Genomic DNA, 23621 nt, shown 5'->3' on the forward strand with positions numbered 1-23621 from the left:
CCAGAATAGTGTTGGTGCTTAGGTAAAACTGGCTTCATTTTCTCAGAACAACAGCCAATGTTTTTGATAGGGGAAACTGAAAGAAATGATGCCAAGTGGCCACTGGCAACAGCTCAGCGCTGGAAGCAGGTTTTTGGTATGTAGGTTGACTTTGCATTTCCCCACAGCTAGAAATGCAATTTCAGAATAAATGGAAAACATTTCTATCAAAGATACTCATATGCATGTGGAATGTCCCCCATGTTCCCAGATATTTCTTTATATGTTCTGTGATCAAAGTTTTCCAAGCATATGCATTTAGGAAGAGCTTGCTTGCAAGTCAAAAATCATCATCCTCTTTTGGAAACACCCCTCTATGTTGCATTCTCACCGATCCTTCTTCAAGAGAGTATTAGTATCAACACTTACAGTGTTCCCTTTTCTCTGTGCCATTGGTGGAAGGATGCCCGTCATAGGAGAGCTCTGCGCCAGGTCTTTTGTGGGAACCCCTACCCATGGTGGCCCTGCCGGACGATGTCGTGCCACTCCAGGAAGCCATATGCTGTCTCTCTAGCGTTGACACCGTTACCATGCACTCCTCCGAAGGGTGCAATGCTGCAGCTGCCCATGGGCTTTGCATGTGGGATCCCATGCTGTGCAGGGTCTTTGTGGCTGGCGCGTGGGCTGTCGAGTGGATGGTAAGAGACGACAATGTGGAAATGAGACATCATGACATGCGCCTGATCATAAAAGAGGAATGATGTTCGAGAAACAGTTGTCTGGGAGCGCTGACGTCCAAAACTCACAGTCTGTGTTGGTGTCTCTTCGTCTGGGAAGAGTTCCCACCTTGTCTGTCTGAGGTTTGTGGCCAGTAAGCGGTGCCCCCTGGTGTCCGAGACTATGTGTGCCATGGTCTGAGGAGCCAAAGCTATCAGTGTGACTGTAGAGGGTGGATTTCCCTGTGATAAGAGGAAATGAGTCAGTTATGATAGATGATGATTTGTCTACAGCTAATAAAATATATCAGCTGTACAATGAGTAGAAGGCTATCAGTGTTTTGCAAAATGATTCATGCCCCAGATTTTATATTTTATCTTACAAACACAAACTTTAATGTATAGTTTTGTGGTATTTTGACAGACGTAGTAAATGCCTGTGAAGCAGAAGGACAATATATTCAGCCTCTTTTATGCCAATACCCCTAAATCAAATCCATTTTAACTGACTGCCTATACAAAGTTAGTAACCTTTGTAGAAATTTAACTGTTCTGTGAAGAACTCAGAGGGATAAACTATTAGAAAGGTTCAAAGTATATTTAAGCTTTAAAGCAATTGTCTACATGTTGAATCAATTATCTGCAAATACAGAAAGCGTAGCGCAGCTGCAAACCCACCAATGCATGCTGGTCCACATAGATCACGTTAACAGCTAGCAGGCAAACAATCAAACCTTTTGGCTTGCATTCAAAAAACACCACTGCCATACTGAATTGTGGTAATAGCACATCATGCTGTGGGCTGATGGAAAAAGCATCTCCCAGCATGACTAAGTCCTCAACATACAGCCAAAGCCAGGCTCATAATAATTTGTAGAAAAGAATATTCATGTGTTAGACTAACCGAGGTAAAACATGTAGACCTAAATCAACTGAGCGTTTAGTAGCAACATTTGAAAATTGATTTTCTCGACGAGCTTCTTCCAGCTGGAGTTTCAGTTTGTAGTGAAAAATGGGTTAAAAAAACCCAATGGTGTGTATAATCAAAGATCTGGAAGAGAAATAAACCACTTGCAGCTGTTTACAATAAAATGTGGCTCAAAAAGAGGGACGAATACAAATACACACCACACTTTTCAGAATTTTTATTTGGAAAACAATTTAGAAACTTTGTATCATTTCCTTTCCCTTCAAAATCACATGCTAATTTGTGTGGGATATTCACATAAAATTTCAATTTCCTGATGTTTTATCATCAGGGTATTGATAAAATGTCAAAAAGACTAATTTAAGCGAATATTTTTGCCAGGTACAGCAGACGTGTCTTAAAACGAGACATACAGATGTGTCCCACATCTCGTAGGAAAACAGAACTCACAGTAGCTATGCTGTTCAGAGAATTTGACAGCCTTGAGAACAAGCCATCCTTTGTCAGATAACGAAAAGCGATGTGGCTCCGCCCTGTGACTTCAAGAAACCAGACCAGAAATTCATATTCTTACTTATAATGTGTGTCTGTAAGATCTGAGCTGATAGGACGTTTGCATTGCTAATGTGTGTAAATATTTATAGTCACACAGTTTCTGCCCCGCGATGGCTTATCAAAAGTAATGAACACACACATATTCTCAGTGTACCCGTCAGTCGTAACTTATCAAACACTGGGGTCTAAAAGCGGCGCAGTTCTGTCCCTGTGGGAGAAGCCATCAAGTTTCTGAGTTCTAAAGAATAGCTTTCAGCCAGAAACCTATTTATAAATGCATAAAATTGTAAAATATTTTATGGCTTCTACATTTATCCCAGAATGATGACATGTAACTTTTAATAGATGGTTTAAAACTGTCCTAAAATACATCATCTGAAACAGAGGTTGCAATGATTCAAAGTCTATGAATAGTTTTAGTATTTTTCTACTGCCTCTGTTTCCACCACAGTGGCTCAAATCATATTGGAATCTGATAATTGATGGCAGAGCTCCCAATCTACCAATAAATTGCTGTTCAATCAAACTGACAGAAAAGAAGAACATTAATCAGAAAATCAGCCAAGAGGCTCTGACCGAGCCGCACAGATCCTCATTTCTTTTAGCACAACAATTACTTGTGAACAATGTAAAAAATAATGAAAGAGAAACATAAAAATGCCAGTTTGCAACTTTCTACATAGAGGGTTGGATCAAAAATGTAGAGGAAGGAGTTCTTGTTAAAGGAGATCAAAACTGAAAGTATTAGCGTAAATCCAAACTGCTATGAATGACAGAAAGCCAGCACATCAACCCCTCTGAATACACATGATGGAGATTAACCTTTCATTGTTTAAACTAAGTGTGTAACAGAATATTAAACAATGTTTCATTTTATCATGCACAGAATTTATTCACTGACATTTTCTCCTCTCATCTTTTAAAAATTGGCCTGCTGCAAATAGTACACCGCTTGCTTCTACTCTGAACATGGATCTATTGTGTTTGGAGAAATTGTCCAATATAAACGCAATTTCTTGACAAAGTGTTTTGAGTGGCTGTAGTGACTCTTCAGCAACAATGTGAAAAGAGAAGGCTGTGAACAGTTTTTTTCTCTTTTTTTCAGAAACATACAGCACATTTGTTCCATTCTAAATGACTTTTACATTGCCAGTCAAATGGGCACAGTTTATATATTAAGTGGTAAGAGACTGCTGTGTTTTGAAGTATCTTATATTCTTTTGTATTTTTCATCCAATGAGAACCACGTTACTTATTGTTTAAAATGGTCTTGATCTTTAAAACGGTCTTCAAACTTTCTGAAGAATTTTCAAAGAAAGATTTTGGACTTTTTTTTTGCCTTTTCTTCATATCCTGCACAGTTATTAAACTCAACTAAGGCTTCATATCAGCATCAAAAGCACACCTTGCCCTATTTTCTTATTGTGCAAGAAAAACAAAAGACCAGTGAGATGCATACATTTTTAAGTAATGATGTGGTACTTGGAAAATTTATTAGTTAAGACGATATAAACTTAAATACATATAATAAACTTAATCTTCATTACTTCTATTTAAGACACAAATAGGTTAATAAATAAAGACATGAATTAAAATATGAGTAAATAAAATGAAAATATAAATATAACTTTTCTAAGTTGTAGACGATTAAGTTCCTAAATATCTTATTTTAAGTTCTTTCCACTGCTAATTTTTAAAATCATTTAACTGTTTATTAGTATTTTTCACATTTCCTCTGCTCATTTTTCAATATTTATAAACACCTCTGCCAAAAATCCTAAGGTGTAAACATCCTCAGAAAATGTACATAGTGCCATTTCAGCTGCCCCAGATGGCAGCTGAAGGAGATTCAAGAATTTCTCAAACATATGAAAGAATCAAAAGCAGCACTCCAGGTATGTTTTTGATGCTGATATGAAGTTCAAAAAAGTTGATTTTACATAACAGTCCTCCTTTCAAGAACAATAAAATTATATTTTGCTTCACTATGTACATTCAATATGTAAGAAGTGACAAATACGTTACTGCTTGTTGATTTTGATTGTGTAACATCTGAAAAGCATAACTAAAGTCAACTCCTTCAAGATATAGAAAGTGAAATAAGACTATTTCATTTTCAATAATATCAAATTCTAACTGCACTAACATATTAAATGCTCTTGGGACACCTTGTTCCAGCCAACCTCCCCAGGCTCATTTCCTCTAAGTCATAATGAACTTTCATATTCATTTTATTTCATAATAAGAACACATACCTGTGCCTTCAAGGCTGTCCACGCTGTGGCCAGGAGTGTATTCAAAGCCGCACAAGTTCTTTGACACCACAGCATATCTTTCGTCGTCCTCCTCCTCTTCTTCCTCATCGTCTTCAGAGAGGAGTGTTGCTCCCAGATCAGAGCCCAGTGTACTCGACATGAAGTCCATCGGTGTGTTGGACACATTAGCGCTGCTCTTCATATGCCTAATTAAATGTGGGCAAACACTTTATTAATAAGCACGGTCGATCCATCAAAAACTAATAGAGGTCAGATAAAGAGCAGGAAAAATAATGCAAAACAAGCATTAGAATGCAGAATCAGTGGATATTCAGAAGCGTAAAGATGCAATGTGCAAAGACTATGAATGTCTGCAGTGATTTTCACTGATTACTTTCTCAGCAGTAGTGTGTGTTGTGCTAACACAATGGAGTTGTAATTGGACTGGATAAAGAATATCTGGATGGGCAGGGCTGTCAGCAACATGCCTGTTATCTCCCGCACAGCTGTCCTCCATGATGGCTCCAATCCCACCGTAGAGGAGATGCATGCATAATTACCAACTCTATTTACTGATGTCAGACCAGCATGTAAGACTAAACCCAGTCATTACCCCCCCAACACATGTCAGCCCCGACTTATCAAGTTCCCCTCGGTGCTTCGTCGAAGGTGTAATCAATGGTAAGAATGTTTTTTTATATCGTTCGCCGGAGACATCGACTCCAGATTTGGGATGACACGAGCAAATACCAGCATCCTAAGATGTTCAAATGCTGGCCATTGTTATGCAAAACCAAAACGATGAGATGAATCGATGGAATAAAATTACAGGTTTCTGTACAACTGCGCAATGCAAGGAAATGGCAACATCTTTTGCACAGAAAACCACTTGCTAAAACACAGAGTGGAAAGAAATGTAAAAATATTTGATGAAGAATCAAATTCCAATCAATAAAGAGGATGGTACAAAAAAAAACCTTAGTTGATTTTTTAAGTCATCGAAAGGGATAGTTAAACAAAACAGTGATGGCAAAATATTCCATAGTTAACATTAATTGTGTAGGGAATAACAAACAGACTCTGAGGTTGCTATCGTACATCATGAGCAGAACTGTGTCGGGTAAGAACATAGCATAAGTGCTCTTGGCTTTGAAGAACTCTTTAGGTGGATGGATGAATTTTAAAATGTATCTTAGACCAAACAGAGAATATAAAATGGATATTCTGATGTGCTGATGTAATATCAGCATGTTTAATATATGAAGCTAAATATAAAAATATAAGAAGAAAAAAAATTAAGGAATGAGGAGTGAATTCTGTGGAGCTCCACAGGTTGGACAGGTAGATTTAGAATAGAAAACAAACCACCTCTTTATGTATTTCTAGAGAAAGTCCTATTAAATAACTGGGACAACAAGCACTCTAATGCAGTGTGAGAGACCACAGAACAAAATATTTCACCAATCAAGTATGATTTTTATGATCAGTGGTATGGAAGAGTCAAGTAAAACAAGAAAATAAGACTATGTATCAGAAGGAAATAGAAAATTGCTACAGAACTACATCAAGGTATTTTTAATGGAGGGCTGTTTTTGAAAACCAACTGAAAAGGGAAACATATCTTTTAGTCTACATAATGATTTAAAGAACTGGTGCTATCATGCATCCTTACCATGCCTGCTTGGCTACTTCATACTGGTAAGCTCTGGTGAGTTCATCTAGGTGGGCCTGCAAAATGGACTGCATTTCTTCATGGTGGGCAGAACTGAGAGAGGAAGATGAGGGTTGGCTGAAGGGAGCTGGCGAGGAAGATCTTCCTCTTAGCGGTGGAGTGGGACCTCTCTCTTCCTCCGCCTCGCTGTCCAAATCTTGGTGGCAGTAGGTCTGGATAGACATGGGCGGGGCCCAGCTGTTGCTGCTGGAGTCACGAGGAAAAGATGTGGCGTGGAGAGACAACAGATTTTGGTCATTATGGTATTTTATGGGAAGACACAGGGATATGCAGAGACATTCGTTTAGCTTTTCCACATTCGTTTTAGGTTACAGCCACCAACATTTATGCATTTGATTGGGACTGTATGTGGTAGACTACAACAGAGTAGTGCATTATCATGAAGAAGCATTTTTCAAAATTATTGAGCTGTGACAGTCACCTGTTTGGTCACCTCAGACCAACTTCAATATGATTGGCATTTTCAGAATGATGTATTATTTAGAGTTAGTAGTTCCTTTTGGTCTCATTTACAGAGAGAACCTTCTTACACATGTTTGCTCTGTTCTACACATGTTTTGTGGCAAAACTTGTTAAGGCCTCCATGTTATGCCACTGATTATTGATTTCCATTCTTTATCTTAAGTGGACAGCTAACTCTCAGTCGGTTTACAGTCTTGTCCTGGTCTATCATACAGTGCAGGATTTTAATTGAAGGATATCAAGGTAAGGATGACTGAGTACAAATGGACGCCACATTTTTCAAAATGTTTTTTCTGCAAAAACTTTGGAAAAGCACGTGTCCTCCCACTGTATAATTATCCACCACTTTGTGTTGGTCTATTCCGTAAGAGTCCATTAAAAGACATGGAATATGGCAAAAGAAGAGTAAGCAAGTGTAAATGTTACAAAATGTGTGCAGACAACCACACATTTAAAAGCTTTTGGTAAATTTTACCTCTGATGTTCAATTTGTTCTTTTTTCCTTCTACCATTATTTTTGTGCCTTTGGCTTGAAGAGGCAGGACTAATGAAATCTAAGTCTTACCTTCCTTTATGGTTTTCCTGTGGGTACCGATCAAGGTCAACCTCTGTGCCTGGCAGAGGGTGCATGGGTGGTGGAGGCAGGGGCATGTTTGCCCAGCAAGTCCCATTTGATTTTGAGGTTTTCGTCCCTCCCTTGATCTTCTTTTTCTTCGCAACCTTAGCACCTAAAGGTAGGAAACCAAAAAAAAAAAAAAAAAAAAAACTCTGAGAAGCCACTTTGTATGGTATGCTACTCTTCAGCATCAGCGTATGTCAAATTTACACACATTCAAGTTTGCTTTGAAAGTTATCTTCCATCAGCGTCGACAGCTGGAATCTTTAAAAACCCCTGCCTTCCTGCTCAAAGTTCATCTCTTCCTTTTCTTTGTGCTGACAGCACATTAAAACATTTCCCAAATGTTGACATTTCTTAAAGAGGCATTAAAAATCCCGCGGCAACACGCTTTAAGATGCTTCCATACGGCTCCCCTTCTTTGGTTCGCTTTATCTCTTCCGAGCCTGACATTTAGCAGAACATTGTGCAGAACTACAAAAGTGCAGACGGATAGGCCTCCGTGGCTTCACAAGACGTATATATGCTAAATAAATAACTGAGAAACGCTGAGGGATTTTCTGCCATCGCTAATCAAATTAAGCCAAAGGAACGCGTCATTGTTGCGTGACATTTCTGGGCTTGATAAGCTCTCCGGGTAGAACTGCGATGGAGACAGAAGAGTAATTAAGAGCACAGTCCTGGGGGTTCGTTTTAGTGAATATGTAAATAAATTCCTTCCTTTCTCATTTGTTCTTTCCTGGGGTTTAGCTTTTGGTGATTTATTTTTATTTTTATTTTTTTTAACACGTTTTCACGTGGCTCATACCAGCACCAGGTCGCCTGTCAGTTAGTGAGTAGCCCATGTTTGCCATTTCCTGCTGGGCCTGCAGAGACGCCTTCCAACGGGGGTCTGGCCTGTCCACGGCCAGCTCGTGGAAGCTGTTGGACTGAAGAATCTGAGTGGTGGCGTAAGGGGTTGGCTGGACGCCTCGCGCCGGGCTGCTGTAGCCTCCCTTCCCCATGAAGTCAATACTGCTGTAGATGGCCCCATCAGACAGCATGGTGCCTGTTTTCTCCACGGCTGCAGACGGTAAAACATCTGAGGGGAAGTGGGATGGAGACAGAACAGGGGATGGAAGGGGCGGCAGCAGAACAGGCAAAAGGAAGACAACACGGAGAGATAAGTTGACATGAAGTTAACGATCTTTAAGGTCATTAATGCGCCCCGCTGTTCTGGCGCTCCGCATTAGTTACAAAAAAAAAAAAAAAAAAAAAAGAAGGCGAGTCCAAAGTAGGGTTGATATAAATGAAAGTGATTATCAACAAGTATAATTAGCATGCAACGCTCGGTGGGAGCCTGGTGGAGTGTTCACAAGAGGGGATATTCAAACCGCGCTAACCTTCAGCTCCACTGTTTTTCACAGAAGAGAAGCCTGCAGCTCGCCAGCTTAAATCATAGCACTCAAAATAAAACCCCAAACCCGGAGTATCAATCTCACGCAAGCTTGGAAAATGCACAGCAGCAGGAAAAGGGCTGCCAAAAATATATCTAAACAGCAAAAAAAAAAAAAAAAAAAAAAAAATTAAAAAATTAAGCCAAATATCAAGCTTGTCAAATCAAATCAGGAGAATGCAACCCCTCAGAGGCTCTGTTAATTCGCATGCATGTGTTTGCGAATGCGATGTGCTGTCATGATGCTTCCCAAAGGATGAACGTCAAAAACTGTCCACCAAGGCTCTGCTAATACCGCATCTGCCCTCCCCTCTCTCAACGCCGCTTGCGTTTCTTACCTCCTCGGCCAAAGTTGTTGCCACCCTTTGGACTCCCTAAGCCTCCGTTCGCTGGGAGGCTTGTGGAAGGCCACGAGTCAGCCAACCAGGGAAGGCCCGGATCGCCCGCTTTCAGAAGCCCCGGGCGACTGTAATGAGAAAAAAACAACAACAAACACACACACACAAAAAAAAACAACAACACAAGAATGAGAGGGTGGGAGAAGCTGTTACATTGTTACTCAGCTTCCCATATGTAATGGTGATGCTCATTTTCTTCCTGCTGCATCAACAACAAATTGATGTGAAAACGCATTCAGCATATTCTCGACCGTGGAGCCGCCCCACCACAGAGGCAACAATAAACAACAGAGAGACATAAAATGGCAAGTCTATAAATCAGCCCCTCCCCCATTACCGATTCTAACCCCCCACCCTCCCCATCACCGTCACCTCGCTCTCCCCCTCGAGACACACGGCAGGCCTAAACACACACTAAATCCACTTTAGAGTCTTAGCACAACAGAAATTTACATTTTAAATTGAGAATCATAGACAGCCTCTGGCAGATCAGCCTCACCGGAGTGCCGTCTCCATGGCAACAGAGGCAGCGAATAGCCTATTTGGTGGTTCAGGAAAAACTAGGATGTCATTTTGTGCTTCTTAAAAATCAGAACAGGTAAGAATGCATACATTTGAGATAAAGGTGAGAAAGTTGTAAGTTGGACTGAGAGGTGTGGGGGAAAAAAAAATCCCCCAAACAAAACAAAACAAACAACAACAAAAACAATTACCCGCCCTTTCAAATGCGCTACAGTGAAAATGGCAAGATACTGCTGATGCCTGCACATTCAGCAAACATTCTGTGCTCATATGCTTTATATGCTACTATAAAGTGAATTTTTCATTAGGTTCTACTCTCCAGGAAACAGAGCTGGCTTTTACTTGGAACATTTCTGCTGCAATGCGATTAGAGCAAATAATGTATAAAGAAACCGGCTCATGAACAGACTTTCAGACGTTCAGCTCAATTTAGAAACTGAAAAATCTAATCTTTTTACATGAACACGCAATGCAGAAGCGCTCAGTGCAGAAGGTGTTGCTGAAGGAATTTCAGTGTGGTGTCTTAAGTTGAATTTTGATTCATAGATTTATATTGGCACTAAACTAAAAGTTTTCCACAAGTTTTTTTTTTTTTTTTAAATCAGTAAGGAGTGTGTTTGATTATCTCGCTACACGTAGGATGGTCACACCTTATGCCAAATTTATCTTTTAAAACCAAAAACGGAAATTTGTCATATTTCCAAAGATGTTTCTTAAAAGTCATGTGCCATTTCCACTTTACAAAACTACTATCGTATGTCGTCCCTTCATATAGTAAAGAATCTTTGTCTTTACTATTGAATGGAAGTAAAGCTCTTTTTTTTATATAATGCCTTCTCTTTTACGCACACAAAGAGACCTATGCTCCAAATATGAATATTTAATGACTGTAACTGTGTGGCAGGAAAGCTGTCAAAATTATTGTAGTTCTTGGCGAGAGATCAGAATCAGCTAAAATTGTTAGAGGACTAAAAAATGTGGTTTTGCAAGAAAAAGCTTTACATAAAAGATCCCAGTGGACAAAATGTTTCGCTGGAGATTTTTAAAATGAAAAGCACCACTTGGAATAGTCTCCAGGTCCAGCTTGCTGCTCTTTTACATTTATGTTCTGCACTGTACGTACCATGACTGTCTGCTGAGCTGAGCTTTTGTAAACAGCACATACATCTCCCCTCCTCTCCCCCTGCGACCTCTCACTCTGCCAGCAACCTCAACACGAGCAGAGAGAGGCAGCGACTGAAACAGCTGCCCACCTGCATTAATTGCTAGCACTCACTTCAAAGGAGTGATTAATGATTTCATCAAGTGAACACCAGTGCGAATCATACACCGATATGGTATGAATAAGCAGGGGAGAAGGGAGTATGCAAATTCCATTCATCACAAGAGAACTCTTCATTTCAGGTTTTACAATGGGGCTTTAGCCAACGAGAACACTCGCGCTGCGTGGCGCTGAAATGTCAGCAGGAAAGCTCCTTCAGCGTGAGCTCCTCGGTTTGAAAAATTTAAACTCTCACCTTCCATTTCTGATTAGGCCTCGGTCTCTTTGGAACGTAACTTGAAGGGGGAAAAAAAGTGAGAAAAGAGAGAAAGAATTAATCTGCAGTCTTGTCCACTGTGCAGCAGCTCAAGAGTTTCTTTTTTATTAACACACAATATGGAGACGTACCAGCTCGAGTAAAGGTGAAGGACTGAACTGTAATTCAAAGAGACAAGAAAGTGGTACAGAAGACGATTCATGAATTTCAAGCATACATATAAAACAAAACCACTGGGCTATAGCTAAAGCAAATAAAATTCAACTGATTATCTTCATTTTGTCTTGTTTATTTGTTTCCTATGACAATCAGACTTTAACAAAAATTAAGAGAGAAGAAATATCAGAACAATGTGCATCAGTGATAAGTGAGTTGAGATACATGTAAACAACCTAAACAAGTAGTGTGATGATATCTATTGAGAAATTTCAGTGCTATTTAAAGCAAGCGTTTCTAAACATAGGCTACATGAGACATTAATTTAATGATATGTGGAACTGGAACTGTGTGGGCAAATGCCTATTCTGAAATGACTGATTTGTATTGGGACATTCCTGGTAAACAGGATGTCTTAGAATGCAGATGAACATATTTAATTGGATAGATGGGATGATATAAATCCCTACTGAATTTTGATAATTAATCAGTCTTTGAATAATGAGTACAAGCAATAGCCCCATAATCATAAATGCATAAGGCTTGGGGGTTGATCTGTGGAATAGTAAGAGATTTTCTTTTAATACCTAAACCTATAAACGTACCTAATGTTAACAGTCAAACACCACCAGCCGTGGTCTGATAGTGGAAATAGATGTTAAATTACTTATCTCGCATGAATGTATCAGAGTGTTCAGGTGTGGTGCTGATGGAACTCAGCAGAGCTGATGCACATGGCTGCACAGTGAATTAAAGTAAATAGGGCCTATTTCCATCTGTGTAGAATATATTTTCTTTTTGTTCTGCATTTTAGCCACCTCAAATGGAATCACATCTGTGACGACATCAGCTTCCGCTTCAGGCGAGAGACCTACTGTGCCTTGAGATCTTGTGTTGATTTAGAAGCAGGAGGGCAGTTTTTTTTTTTTTTTTTACCTGCATAGTTGCTTAGTCCTTTCCTCTTTTTTCTCCTCCAGTACAGCCAAGCACTGAAGCCCATGAGGACAATCCAACAGGCCCCTCCCAAACCAGCGATGAAAGCCGGCTGCTTCACCACGTCTGAGATGCTGTTGTTGCCCTCCGATCCTGTCATCACATCCTTCAGTTCTCCACCTGAAGGCACAGCAGAAGTTTCACATGCACACAGACGGAAAAGACACCAGGGGAACATCTGAATGCCAAATGATGCCTCAGTGAAAACAAAAAATGAATATCACACAGTTTAGCTGTCATGAGGAAGAATAACACAAACCCTCTGCATACCATAAAGGTAAAGTAAAAAAGAGACAATATATTCATAAATATCTTCTTTACATATATATTTGGAGGGGAATGGAAATTCTGAATATTCAGCACAAAGAAAATCATGACAACTTCTCGTACAGGTGGACAGCAAGGGAGGTCAACCGAAAACAAGGGAAAAAGAAATCTGTGTGAAAAAAACTAAATAAGAAAAAATAAAACAGCATCAGTGCATCCAATATAGACTTAATCAATTCAGCGGTGCACTTATCAACTTGAGCTGCAAGACATGAGATTGACAGAGCAGCTCCGACAGAGTTTGATTTTTCTGTTGCAGCTACTGTGCTGTGAAATTAGATTCACAGTCTCCAGCAGCAGAACCCCCACTTTCAAACACACACACCCACACACGCATGCACACCTACACACACCCACACCCACACACGCCTACACACACCCACACCCACGCACACCCACACTCACACACACTCCTTCACGCACACCCTCACGCAAAAACGAACGTACACTCTCCATCATTAAGCTTCAGTCCACCGACCTGCTTCCCCTTCTCTGTGTGTTAAGGGTGTTATTATATATCAGTCAAAAGTCATAGATGAAGAGTATCTGGCCTGGTCTGCGATATTGATTCAGGGTTTATATAGTCTGGGCATCCTTTGGCTATTTCAGAAGATGTGATAGGCTGATAAGCTCCTACAAAAACAGAGCCTTCAATGTGTTAGCACCAGCTGCCCACATATTGAGGAGGATTATTGATATGGCTAACAGTACTTGGCATGGTGTTACCAGACACTACACTTAATGAATCACTATTGATTTCTCCACAGATGCCTGCGTTGTAAAGCGCAATCTTCTTTCTTCTGGGGCGATAAATTGCTAAATCATTTTCCAGACTCCTGATCTGCTATAGAGACCCAGGTACCCCCCATTATAAGGTCATTTCATTTGACCCCAGGATTGGGAGTGGATTACCCAAAATGATGAGCTGGGGTTTGCTTCTGACTCCCACCCCGGCGCTGGTGCCTGCCGCCACCTCCACGTGGTACTGCACTCCAGCCTGAAGACCCCCGACGACGACTGAACGGATGGTTGCGTCCACAGACTTGTTGACGTGAAGGCGTGTATCGTTGGCCAAACACCAGATCTGACACAGACAGACGCAGCCGACAGAATTCAGTGTAATGTTTTGTTACACATGACTGAGAAAAGCAAGTCTGGGTAGGGAGGGGTGAGCTGCGTCTACCTTGTACTCCTGGATGATGCCGTTCTGTTGGTCGGAGGGAGGGGGATCCCATGACACGCTGATGGATGTGCTGTTATGGCTCCCCACCGTCAACACCGCCACTTGCTGTGGAGGCGCACTAGGAGCTAAAGGTTCAGAGTGGGGATCAGTGTAAGTTACAACATATAGCAAACATATTCATAACCCTCTGTTTAATGCATCTTATCTAGGGGTAAATAGAGCACATATGGGTCAATGAGCCTTTTAGATTTTAACTTGTAAAAAATAAAAAGAGTAATTTTCATCTTCTGTGATGAAAATTCTGTGAAATTATTCCATGACAAGAGAGGAACTAATATTAAAAACTTGCACTTGTTATTATATCTATATTCAAAAACATTAGTTGGGTCTTAAATATTGTTAGTCAAAGAAGTAAAGAGGTCCAAAGAGCCACTTCCACATAAAAAACAGTTTTAAGAAAAATGTGAGAAAATAACCTATTGACATTAAAAAGGAAACAAGGTCTTGAATATTTCTTATCATGTTAAAGTAGAAATTGTCTCACTCTCTGCCCCAATTTATATTCATACAGTAAGTCCCACAACAAGGTACTTCCCAAGATAGCCTGGCAGATGGGCTCTAAAACTATTCATCTCACAGAGTAGAAGATTCCAATATCTTAATGGCATCCTGAGTTATACAGGCCAAGTGTTTGAGGTCCAAAATGTGCTTTTCTTAATTGCAAAAATGACAGCCTTTCCAAGTAGATCAGCAAGTTTAGATATGAACACACACACCCATGCCAAGAAAAAGATGAGATGGTTCATCGCCACAAATATGGAGCCCTATGGGAAAAAAATTAAACTCTCTTGTTAATAAGTCCAGTTTCATTCTTTAAAAAAAGAAAGAAAGAAAAATTAAAGCACCAAATTAGCCCGGTAACCTATTTGAAGAGATCAAAGATTTAGAGGGAAAATAGGTGGCAGAGACGCAAGCATGGGGTTTGCACAACTAAACAAATCATCTCCTGCTGAAAAAAGGGCAGTTCCAGGCACACAGAGTAGTTTCTCATAATTTCCATTAAAGTAGCGTTATGTTCTGACTGAGAGGATAAGAGAACTACTCTGACCCCGATTAAGAGGCAGTAAAATAATAACTCTCTCTGCACTGTATCCAGATAGCGTGCAAGGCTGGCACTTTTAAAGCTGCGTGGAGAGGCCAGAGCAGGTGATGCATTATCTCAGCCAGACTGCAGATGTGAGTCCATATCCACAGATGGACTTGCATCTGAAAATGAGCAGGTAGGAAGCACAAACAAGTATGTTTCAGAGGAAACATTAAGTCCTGTAGGGCTTGTATTAGGCATGAGAGCTCAGCATCTGGCTTTGCTCATAATGCAATACCAACTTGATTCAGTTAGCTTGTACTTAAAGATAAGTTTCTGACAGACATTACATCCCTGCAGAGTATTTGGCAGCATGGCAATAAATTCTCCCTCATTATACGATATCATCTAATACTTTTACTGAAATATTTCAAACTACTTTGTTGCACTTTTACATTTAGTTATTGTTAATGGAGAGACTTACCAGGACAACTATGCAAATGGACACACATATACTCAGTCTTGTACAATATAACTGTCTACACTTATCACATAAACAAGGTATACCTTTAATGTTTTGTTGTGTCTGACATAGCCTTTAAAAAAGTATGTGGTCCCCTTACAATTTTATTTCTGTTTTTACATTTTTAAAGTTTTTTGGTTAATGGATAGTGAACAATTAATTATGCCTGATTACTGCTTGCTCTGTAGAAGCAAGAAATCACTTCAATAGATCTTATTTGGCAACAGAATGCAGGCTCAAGTATCTTAAAAAGCCAGATGCCATGTGCATTTAATAAGAAACAAAGTCCCTGACATCTACAGTCTGAAAAGCCATTTCTGAGGCTTTGAGACGACAGCAAATCATATTGAGTCAGATTATTTATAAGTGAAATAAAACTGTGACAAATTTGCAAAGAAGATGCTAGCCAACCAACAATTACTCCAAAACATTGCATCAGCAGAAAATTGAAAGGCAAAAACTGCAGCTCAAAAAGAACATAAAGATCTGTCGGACATTAGCAAAAGAGTACAAAGAACAAAACTTTTAATGATTGCCAAGACTTTGAGAAAAAAAAAAATCAGTGGACCAACTTTAGAGGTAGTTTGATGATCTTCGGTTGATTTGTTCCTTCAAACCCGAACAATTTGAAATGTGGAAATGATAATTGTTGCTGCCAAGGGTTTGATCACAAGTTTTTATATTAAGGAAACAATTACTTTCTAAAACACCCAGCTCAGTCAGACATTTTCAGGTCATAAGATTTCCTTAAGCATTTAATTGTGAGAGAAAAGAAAAAAACAAAGCAAGAAAATTTACCCTTACCACTTCCAAAATAATCCATATTCATTCAATTGATACTTTTCCGCAGAACTGTAGTTAAATAACTGAACACAAAACTGTTTGATAGATCTGCTGCTTTTGGCACTGGTACATGCAATATTACAACTATTACAAATCTATTTTATCATTATTCTTTAAGCAAAAAATGTATATTCCTACAAAAAAAAGTAATCAAACTATTAGATCAGACATGCAATCTGTTCCACTCAGTAGTTCAAAGAAAATGAGATCATGCCAGATAAGGGATTTAAAATAGGACTACTTGTATTTCTAATTATCATTGAAAATGCACCATTAGGCAAATCCTTTCCCTTCTTGCTTTCAGATTTCATTTCAGATAACCTGCCTCAAGAAGATGGAAGTTTTCCAGTCACGTAAAAATGCTCTGAATTAGAAGACAGGAAGCATTAAGTATAGTCCTGATACCCTTAGAGGTATGAGGAGACTCCTTCAAGATGAATAATGGCTACAATACCAGTAATGACTCAAGATAACATTACTGGAAATGATCACAACAGCGCAAAATGTCAAAGAGCATCTTTCTTGTCTGCATGTATCAGACTGATAGCCAGCGTAGCTGCTGGCTTATTTGAAAGAATTCATGCATTTAAGAGAACATTTTTTATTTACTCAGCTGTGCAGTTAAACTACAGCCTCTAAAGCTGCTTAATGTTCTGATGTACAGAGAATGGGGCAGCTAGCATAATGGGTTTTGGGAAAAAATTGCAAACTAATTGTTAGTTTGCAGGTATAAGCAATCAGTGCCTTACAATGGGGCTGCTAAATGTATTTCCATACGATTTATTCCATAACGGATGTCCATGTCTTTCCTCTTGCAAAATAAGAAAAGAACCAAATTTTAAATATTTATCTGTCATTCTCTTCTTCAGAATTACAGGTGACTCTTTCCCTAGTGCATTATTATGTATTTTAATTTGTCAGTGACAGTGTTGGAAAGCCTGAGGCTGCTATAGATGACAGTGATGGAAATAAAAGCCTACCAACAATTCACTTAAGTGCTTTAAAGATCAATGAACCTAGCAAACATTTTCCCTTTTATCATTTCATTAGGTATCACAGCCCAGGAGTAGGGATTTTTTTTATTTTATTTATTACCCTGAAACATAATCAGGTTTTGCAGGAGAGCCAAGTTGCCAATGTGTCTTTGAAGCAGAACAAGTGTCTTTTACTGATGTTTCTGCAGAATTCTACTATACACATCTTGGGCTCTGGATAATGGGTGGATCAATCCTTTGCTTCCAGTACCACAACACCTCACTTCCAGTATCTCAAGTAAATACAGCATGTGTCCCAGCGGGGAAAAAAACCTCCAGTGATCCTGTGTGGCCATTTTAATTGGGCCCCAGTGAGGTGAGGCTTTCTTTCTGAATCAGTTGTTGGTATAGTTTTAGCTCGCCTTTCTTCTGGGAGGCCTTGTGATCTTTTCACGGTAAAACACAGACGCATTGGGCAAATATCTTTAAACGTCAATGTTCACAACCGCAGCTTTGCCAAAGTGCAAACTGCCTCTGCTGCAGTCCAAGTGACATACCTGATCGCAGAGAACTGTAGTTTCCTTTGACTCACTCATAGGTAAAACGGGTAATGTCAATGAGTCACGATAATTCATTCTTACCCTTGGGGAGAATCGTTTGTAAGAGAGGCGCTGGCTTTCGCTGTGTCCTAAGTGGGCTGTAGGTCCAATTATATTAGGTAGTTCAAGAGCATGTCAGCAGATCCAGAGTCTGCTCAAAGGAGACTCAGAAAAAGAACTGGACTTTGTATAAATTTTCATTATGAACACCTAAATCTGCTTTATGCATTCTTCTTTTGTATGAATGTTCATTATTCAGTGCTTCCCAACCTATATGAACCACATGGAATAAACTGTTTGTTTACAAATATTTTAGATATTCAAAGTAATGCAAACGTAAAGATAGCCCATTTTGTCATCTAACAGCCACAAATGTTTTTGTGATAAACCAGCAAAATTAGTGCAAAATTGTTAGGTGGAAGAAAATGGTGCGCGGCTTTCAATTGGTTTAAATCAGGGGTGTCCAAAGTCGGTTTCTGCAAGCTTTAGTTCTCTCTAGTAACAACATTTTCAGCATGTCAGTGTGCTACTTAGGCCTTCTAATGAGCCATCATTGGATCCGGGTTGTGTTAAACCAGGGAGAGAACTAAAACATGCAGGATGCCGGGCCTCCAGGACTGACTTTGGACACCCCTAAGTATTTAAATCTAAATACTTATTTGACGAGCACTGCATATTTGTAATTAGTTATTCAAAGTCAAAACCTTGAACTGCCTTCTGCTCCAATTACTGTGGGAAATCTTGTGAGGTCTGACAATAGCAACTTTCCATAACTCACAGCTGAATAAGTCTATGAGGTGAACATTAGATTTTAAGTCTTCACACAAATTCTCTTCTCAATTTAGGCCTGACTTTGACTGATGAGCCATTCTAACATATCATCATGTTTTGATCTAAGTCATTATTATTGCCCTGTTTAAATGTTTAGAGGTATTGTCCTGCTAGAAGGTGATCCTTCTTCTAATAGTGGCATGTTTTTACCTTTTATTTACCCTGGTAAAAAATAAAATAAAATAAAAATATCATGACCTTGTTTTACTACGCTGTTTGCTTCATACAAAGGGTCTGGTCTCTCGACTATGAGAGACGATTGCTTCCTGGAATTGTGGACTGCGTAGAAGTTTTAAATGTTACTCAATCACTTATCGGAAATCACCTGCACTGTAAAAAAAAAACACTCTATATTAAAAGTCAGAGAATTGTTGAGCTGAATGTGGCAGCTATTGGTGTTAATTCAATATCTGGCAAAATTAGTGCAAAATTTTGCCAGATATATAACATGGACTGAACAGTATTGTTTAATTCCTCTGCTAACCAGTGGTGAAACTACCGGCAGACTACAGTACAGAAAAATCAATGTCACCGTTTAGAGCTTCTCCTTCTGTTTGCTGATTGGTCCACTAGAGCCAATCCTTGTAAATGGGAAAAGCCCAGACTACCTGTGAAGCAAGATTTTAATCGAGTAGAATAGCACAGGACGGTAATGGCCAGGGTTTATATTATGTCTTCCTATCAGCTTTAGCTAACTTCGATATCTTTGCTGAAATAAAGAGTTTCCACAGTGTGATGGTGCTACAACCATGTCTTACAGTGGAGTGTTAAGGGTTATGTGCAGTTTTATTTTTGCCCAACACATGAGATTTGAAAACAGGTCAAAAATGTCAATTTTGATCTTATCTGACAAGAGCACTTTATCCAATAAGATAACATTCTAACAATTGTGTCTCTAACTTGTTTAACATGTAGTTTGGTAAACTCTTCAAGGCAGCAACTTCATAAGGGTGTATCAATAAGACAACATTGATAACTATATTGTTAACTGAGAACAAGAACTCTGTTGTAAGTATAATGTTTCTTAATGTCTAGATGGACTTAACTTATATAGAACTTTTTCGTTATGCTGACCGCGTAAAGTGGCTTACATAAGAGCCACATTCACCCAATCGCACTCACACACCTGCAAAATGTTACACACATACTCAGGTCTTTTGGCAACCTGGAGTTGGGTGCTTTGCACAGGGAGCCACGGCCTCTGTCAGTAGAGTTATGGAGGGCTGTGTTTTGTCCTGAAATTCTTCTTGTTTTAAATGAACTCCTCAATGTCAACCAAGCTGCCTTTTCCTGCCTCATTACTAAAGTTTCTACCTCCACATGCATTCTCTTCCACACAATTACTGTGTCCTGTGGCAATCTATAATGGGACCTTCTGGCTTTCTTTCACCAGTGGCTTTCTCTTCCAATCTCCATCAGAGCCATATTTGTGAAATGCCATACAAATGGTTGTTCTGTCAAAGGATTCTTCCACCAGAGCTTTCAATCTATTGAGCCACCATTATATTCAGCTTGCGCAGCAAACACCTCCGACAAGAGAGACAAGTAGCTGATCAATTGATTTACACAGAGCTACGAGGAAATAGACAAGTGTTATCACCCTTAAGGTTGATTGGTAAACATGTTACCAACAGGGGTTCGTATAATGCATGTCTGGACAGGAATATGGCAGCAGGGGTCCAGAGCTAAACAGCTTTCCCAGTTAACTGAGCTTCAGTCACAAGAGATAGTTTCTGCCCTCCCCCTCTGCCCACCATTCCACAGAGGCCTTGAGTTGTCACAGAGCCCCACTGTGCTGTCTCGGAGACCTGTTTTCACACACAGGGGATATAACACTGCACCAGTAAGTGTGGGTGGGTGGGTGTACTTGAAATGCCATTATCCATTATTATCAAACCATGAAGCCTTTACCACTGGCAACTGAACACAAAAGTAGATCGAAACACAACGTGAGACTAATTGCTTGTGGATCAACAGCTCTATGCCAAATTATTTTCATTGTCATTAAGCTGAAAAGACAACGATTTTGCAAGAAATGTGAATAAATCTTTGCCGCTTGCCTTCTTCCATGGTACGCGCTGTCATGGATTCGCTGTCCGCCCCCTGGAACTCATTGAAGTATGGTCGCACCTTGATCTCGTAGACGATGCCTTTGTTTAGACCAGCGAGTGTTACGTCCCTCTCCGAGGCAATCCTCACGTCCTGGATCTGCCAGGGCCCGGGGGAGGGCAGCCCAGAAGTTTGTCGGTACAGAACCCGATACCCTTGAATAAACTGGGATGGGTTTTCCACCTTTGGGCAGGGATAGCAGGGAATAGACAGTTATCCAAATGCTTATTTACTTAGAAAGAGAGACAAAAACTCAAATCATGTGTAAGCATTTAAAAAAAAAAAAAATCAAATCAAATGTTTTCACTTAATTTATCACATTACAAACACAGTTTAATGTGTATGTCATTGGGACTGCATGAGACAAACCAAAATAAAGCACTATATAATTGTGAAATGCTAGACATATCGAAACATTGCGTTAATTTATTTTTGCTCTGGAACTTTGGATTCTTTGAGCCACTCCTACATAAATTAAGGCTGGTGGAGGACTTGTCAGTTCTTTAACAAACCTGTGAAGCTTTCACAGGTCTTTAATTATAATTTACACATAGGGGAATTTTTATACTAATTAGATAACTTTTAAAAGTCATTGGGTATCAGAACAAAGGTTGTAAATGCATGGCACACCTTTAACAAATGTGTCTGTATAAAAACTTCCCTCCTATTCAGACATTATGCACTATATTGTATTGATCTATGACATTAAATGTCAATTAAATTATTGATATTTGTGGCTATAATTGACAAATTGTCAATTATACAACCGCATAATCTTCCTCAGAAAAACATAAACTTTTTCTAGCATGTCCCCCGAATGACCCTGTGGATAAGAAATGGTTGAGTTGAGATTGGACCTGTGATCTAATAAGTATGAAATGAGGAAAACCAGCAGGAAACTGGGCCAGTGACACTATTTTCATCCTGTGTAACAAAATGCCAAATTAAAGTTATTAGATATACAATATCAGAAATTGGAAATACAGCAAATTTATGCATACAGTCCTTCTCTCAGGAGTTTTATTGCATTCAACAAAAGTGAGTTTTTTTTGTTTTTGTTTGTTTTTTTCTCCAAAATGAGGCCAAATCTATCCTGGCTCATATCCGGCTTTGACAATTAAATCGGTGGTGGTAATTAATATGCTAGTTCTCATCAAAAATGGACAAAGATCAAACGCTTGTCTAACCATTCTGTTTCAAAAATCTAGTTTATCACACATGGATGCCATTTTTGGAAAGCATTAGGTAACAGTCTGAGTCCAACCTATCCAAAGAGTGCTACTCTGGAAGGTGCCATAGAGACCCTGCCAGAAGAGTAAAATATTATTCCCTGGATAAAATGTTGCCTGCAGACTGCACTCAGAGGTGGGGCATGCAATTCCTAATGGTGATGTATTTAGCCTGAACACAAACATTAGTCTTTATTTTAGCTTCATCTCAATCTAATTTAAACAGCAGGTGTTCACAATGAATGTGTATCAGTAATGTCATGCTTGCCCCGCATGTGCCAACTTGCTCGAAACCCAAAGGCACACAAAAAGCAGAAAGCTTAAGGCGGTTTTCGTTACATTATCAAAGAGGGACAAAATGCACAACTTTAAGCTTTTTCCCTAATTTTCCATATTCTCACCGTCCACGTGACCTGCACTGAGGTGGAGCTAAGGACCACAGGATTATGCATGTTGACCACAACATCTCCCAGCTCCTTCTGCACACGACGGTGATCTACTCCCTGCACTGTGGGACTAATGTCTGAGGAGAGAAAAAAGAGATGCAGCCACATGGGTCAAAGATAATTAACACAAATGATTTATGGCAGTTCGGTCTTATCTCCTCACCTTGCGTCCGGACAGGCTCAGACATTGGGCTTGGATCCCCGAGTCCTTGAGTATTTACAGCTCGTATGATGAACAGGTACACAGTGTTTGGTCGTAGGTCCTCAACGGTAAACTTGGTGGTCTTCACATGGTCGGCCACTGTTTGCCAGCTATTACTCACAGACTGACTGTAATAAAGAATAAATCAAATTAAACACCCGATAGACGACTGCCTATGTGTTTCTGTTGCTAGGAAGATAGGTTGCCTCAGGCTCCAGCATTTCTTTGCATCTAATAATGTGGCATACATAATTTGATCCCTCGGTAAGCTAGAAGAGCACAGGTTTTTCGGATGTATGCACCACTGCGATGGAATTCAATGTAAGTGCTCCTCAAATGTTGCCACAAAGCACAGATACAGATTCACTAATCTCACCTTGTCAAATCCAAACATAGACATAATGGGAATGTCCAAGACATTACAATGCTCAGGAAGGATATGGCTCTTGTGTCCCAGAGATGGGCTTTGGTCAAAAATCTGTAGATCTACCCCAAACACATGAGCATTTCCTCATTTTGACATTGCAGACTTGTTTTGCTGGAAACCGCCCTGGCATGCTTGAATTCCCCACAGAGACCCCTTACATCTGCTGTTGCCATCAAAGTTTGGGTCACTGAGCGTTGCTCGTGGACATAGGTCACAGACATACCCAAAAGCCTCAATGACATAGGAGGACACTGGGGAACCCGCCTCTGGCCCCGGTTTCCATGACAATGAGATACTGCTCTTGGTAACATTAGTGACCTCTGGCTTGGAGGGCGGCCCCGGGAGGGCAGTTGTGTTGTGCGACATGAAATCCATGAGGTCAGTGGAATCTGAGGAAGGAAGAGAGGCTGAATTATTAATTCTCAAACTCAAAGGGAAGGCTGTGCTTTATACACCTCAAACCTTTACATTCGATTGGGATTTTTTCATAGACCAGAAGAAAGTTGTGCTGAATTACAAAGTAGAAGGAAAATGATTTATGGTTTTATTTTTTTTGTTT

At 39.8% G+C, this 23621-nt stretch overlaps 1 protein-coding gene across 2 annotated transcripts in view; it reads right to left on the reverse strand.

Moving 5' to 3' along the window:
• LOC129368626 (roundabout homolog 2-like) overlaps nucleotides 1-23621 on the reverse strand; it is an 89128-nt gene that overhangs the window by 3511 nt on the left and 61996 nt on the right. For both annotated transcript variants that reach the window (XM_055043679.1, XM_055043678.1), the window contains 16 exons: nucleotides 23286-23451; nucleotides 22597-22763; nucleotides 22389-22510; nucleotides 20710-20941; nucleotides 13796-13920; nucleotides 13525-13696; nucleotides 12229-12405; nucleotides 11268-11294; nucleotides 11116-11155; nucleotides 9017-9144; nucleotides 8052-8324; nucleotides 7193-7355; nucleotides 6106-6351; nucleotides 4434-4639; nucleotides 786-938; nucleotides 409-663 (listed from right to left, as the gene is read on the reverse strand). In XM_055043679.1, coding sequence (XP_054899654.1) covers nucleotides 409-663; nucleotides 786-938; nucleotides 4434-4639; nucleotides 6106-6351; nucleotides 7193-7355; nucleotides 8052-8324; nucleotides 9017-9144; nucleotides 11116-11155; nucleotides 11268-11294; nucleotides 12229-12405; nucleotides 13525-13696; nucleotides 13796-13920; nucleotides 20710-20941; nucleotides 22389-22510; nucleotides 22597-22763; nucleotides 23286-23451 — 2652 coding nt within the window. The remainder of the gene's footprint in view (nucleotides 1-408; nucleotides 664-785; nucleotides 939-4433; nucleotides 4640-6105; nucleotides 6352-7192; nucleotides 7356-8051; nucleotides 8325-9016; nucleotides 9145-11115; nucleotides 11156-11267; nucleotides 11295-12228; nucleotides 12406-13524; nucleotides 13697-13795; nucleotides 13921-20709; nucleotides 20942-22388; nucleotides 22511-22596; nucleotides 22764-23285; nucleotides 23452-23621) is intronic.

The sequence above is a fragment of the Poeciliopsis prolifica genome, unplaced genomic scaffold, assembly GCF_027474105.1.
Source record: "Poeciliopsis prolifica strain line A6 unplaced genomic scaffold, Auburn_PproV2 SCAFFOLD019, whole genome shotgun sequence".
In the NCBI taxonomy this organism is placed as follows: Eukaryota; Metazoa; Chordata; class Actinopteri; order Cyprinodontiformes; family Poeciliidae; genus Poeciliopsis; species Poeciliopsis prolifica.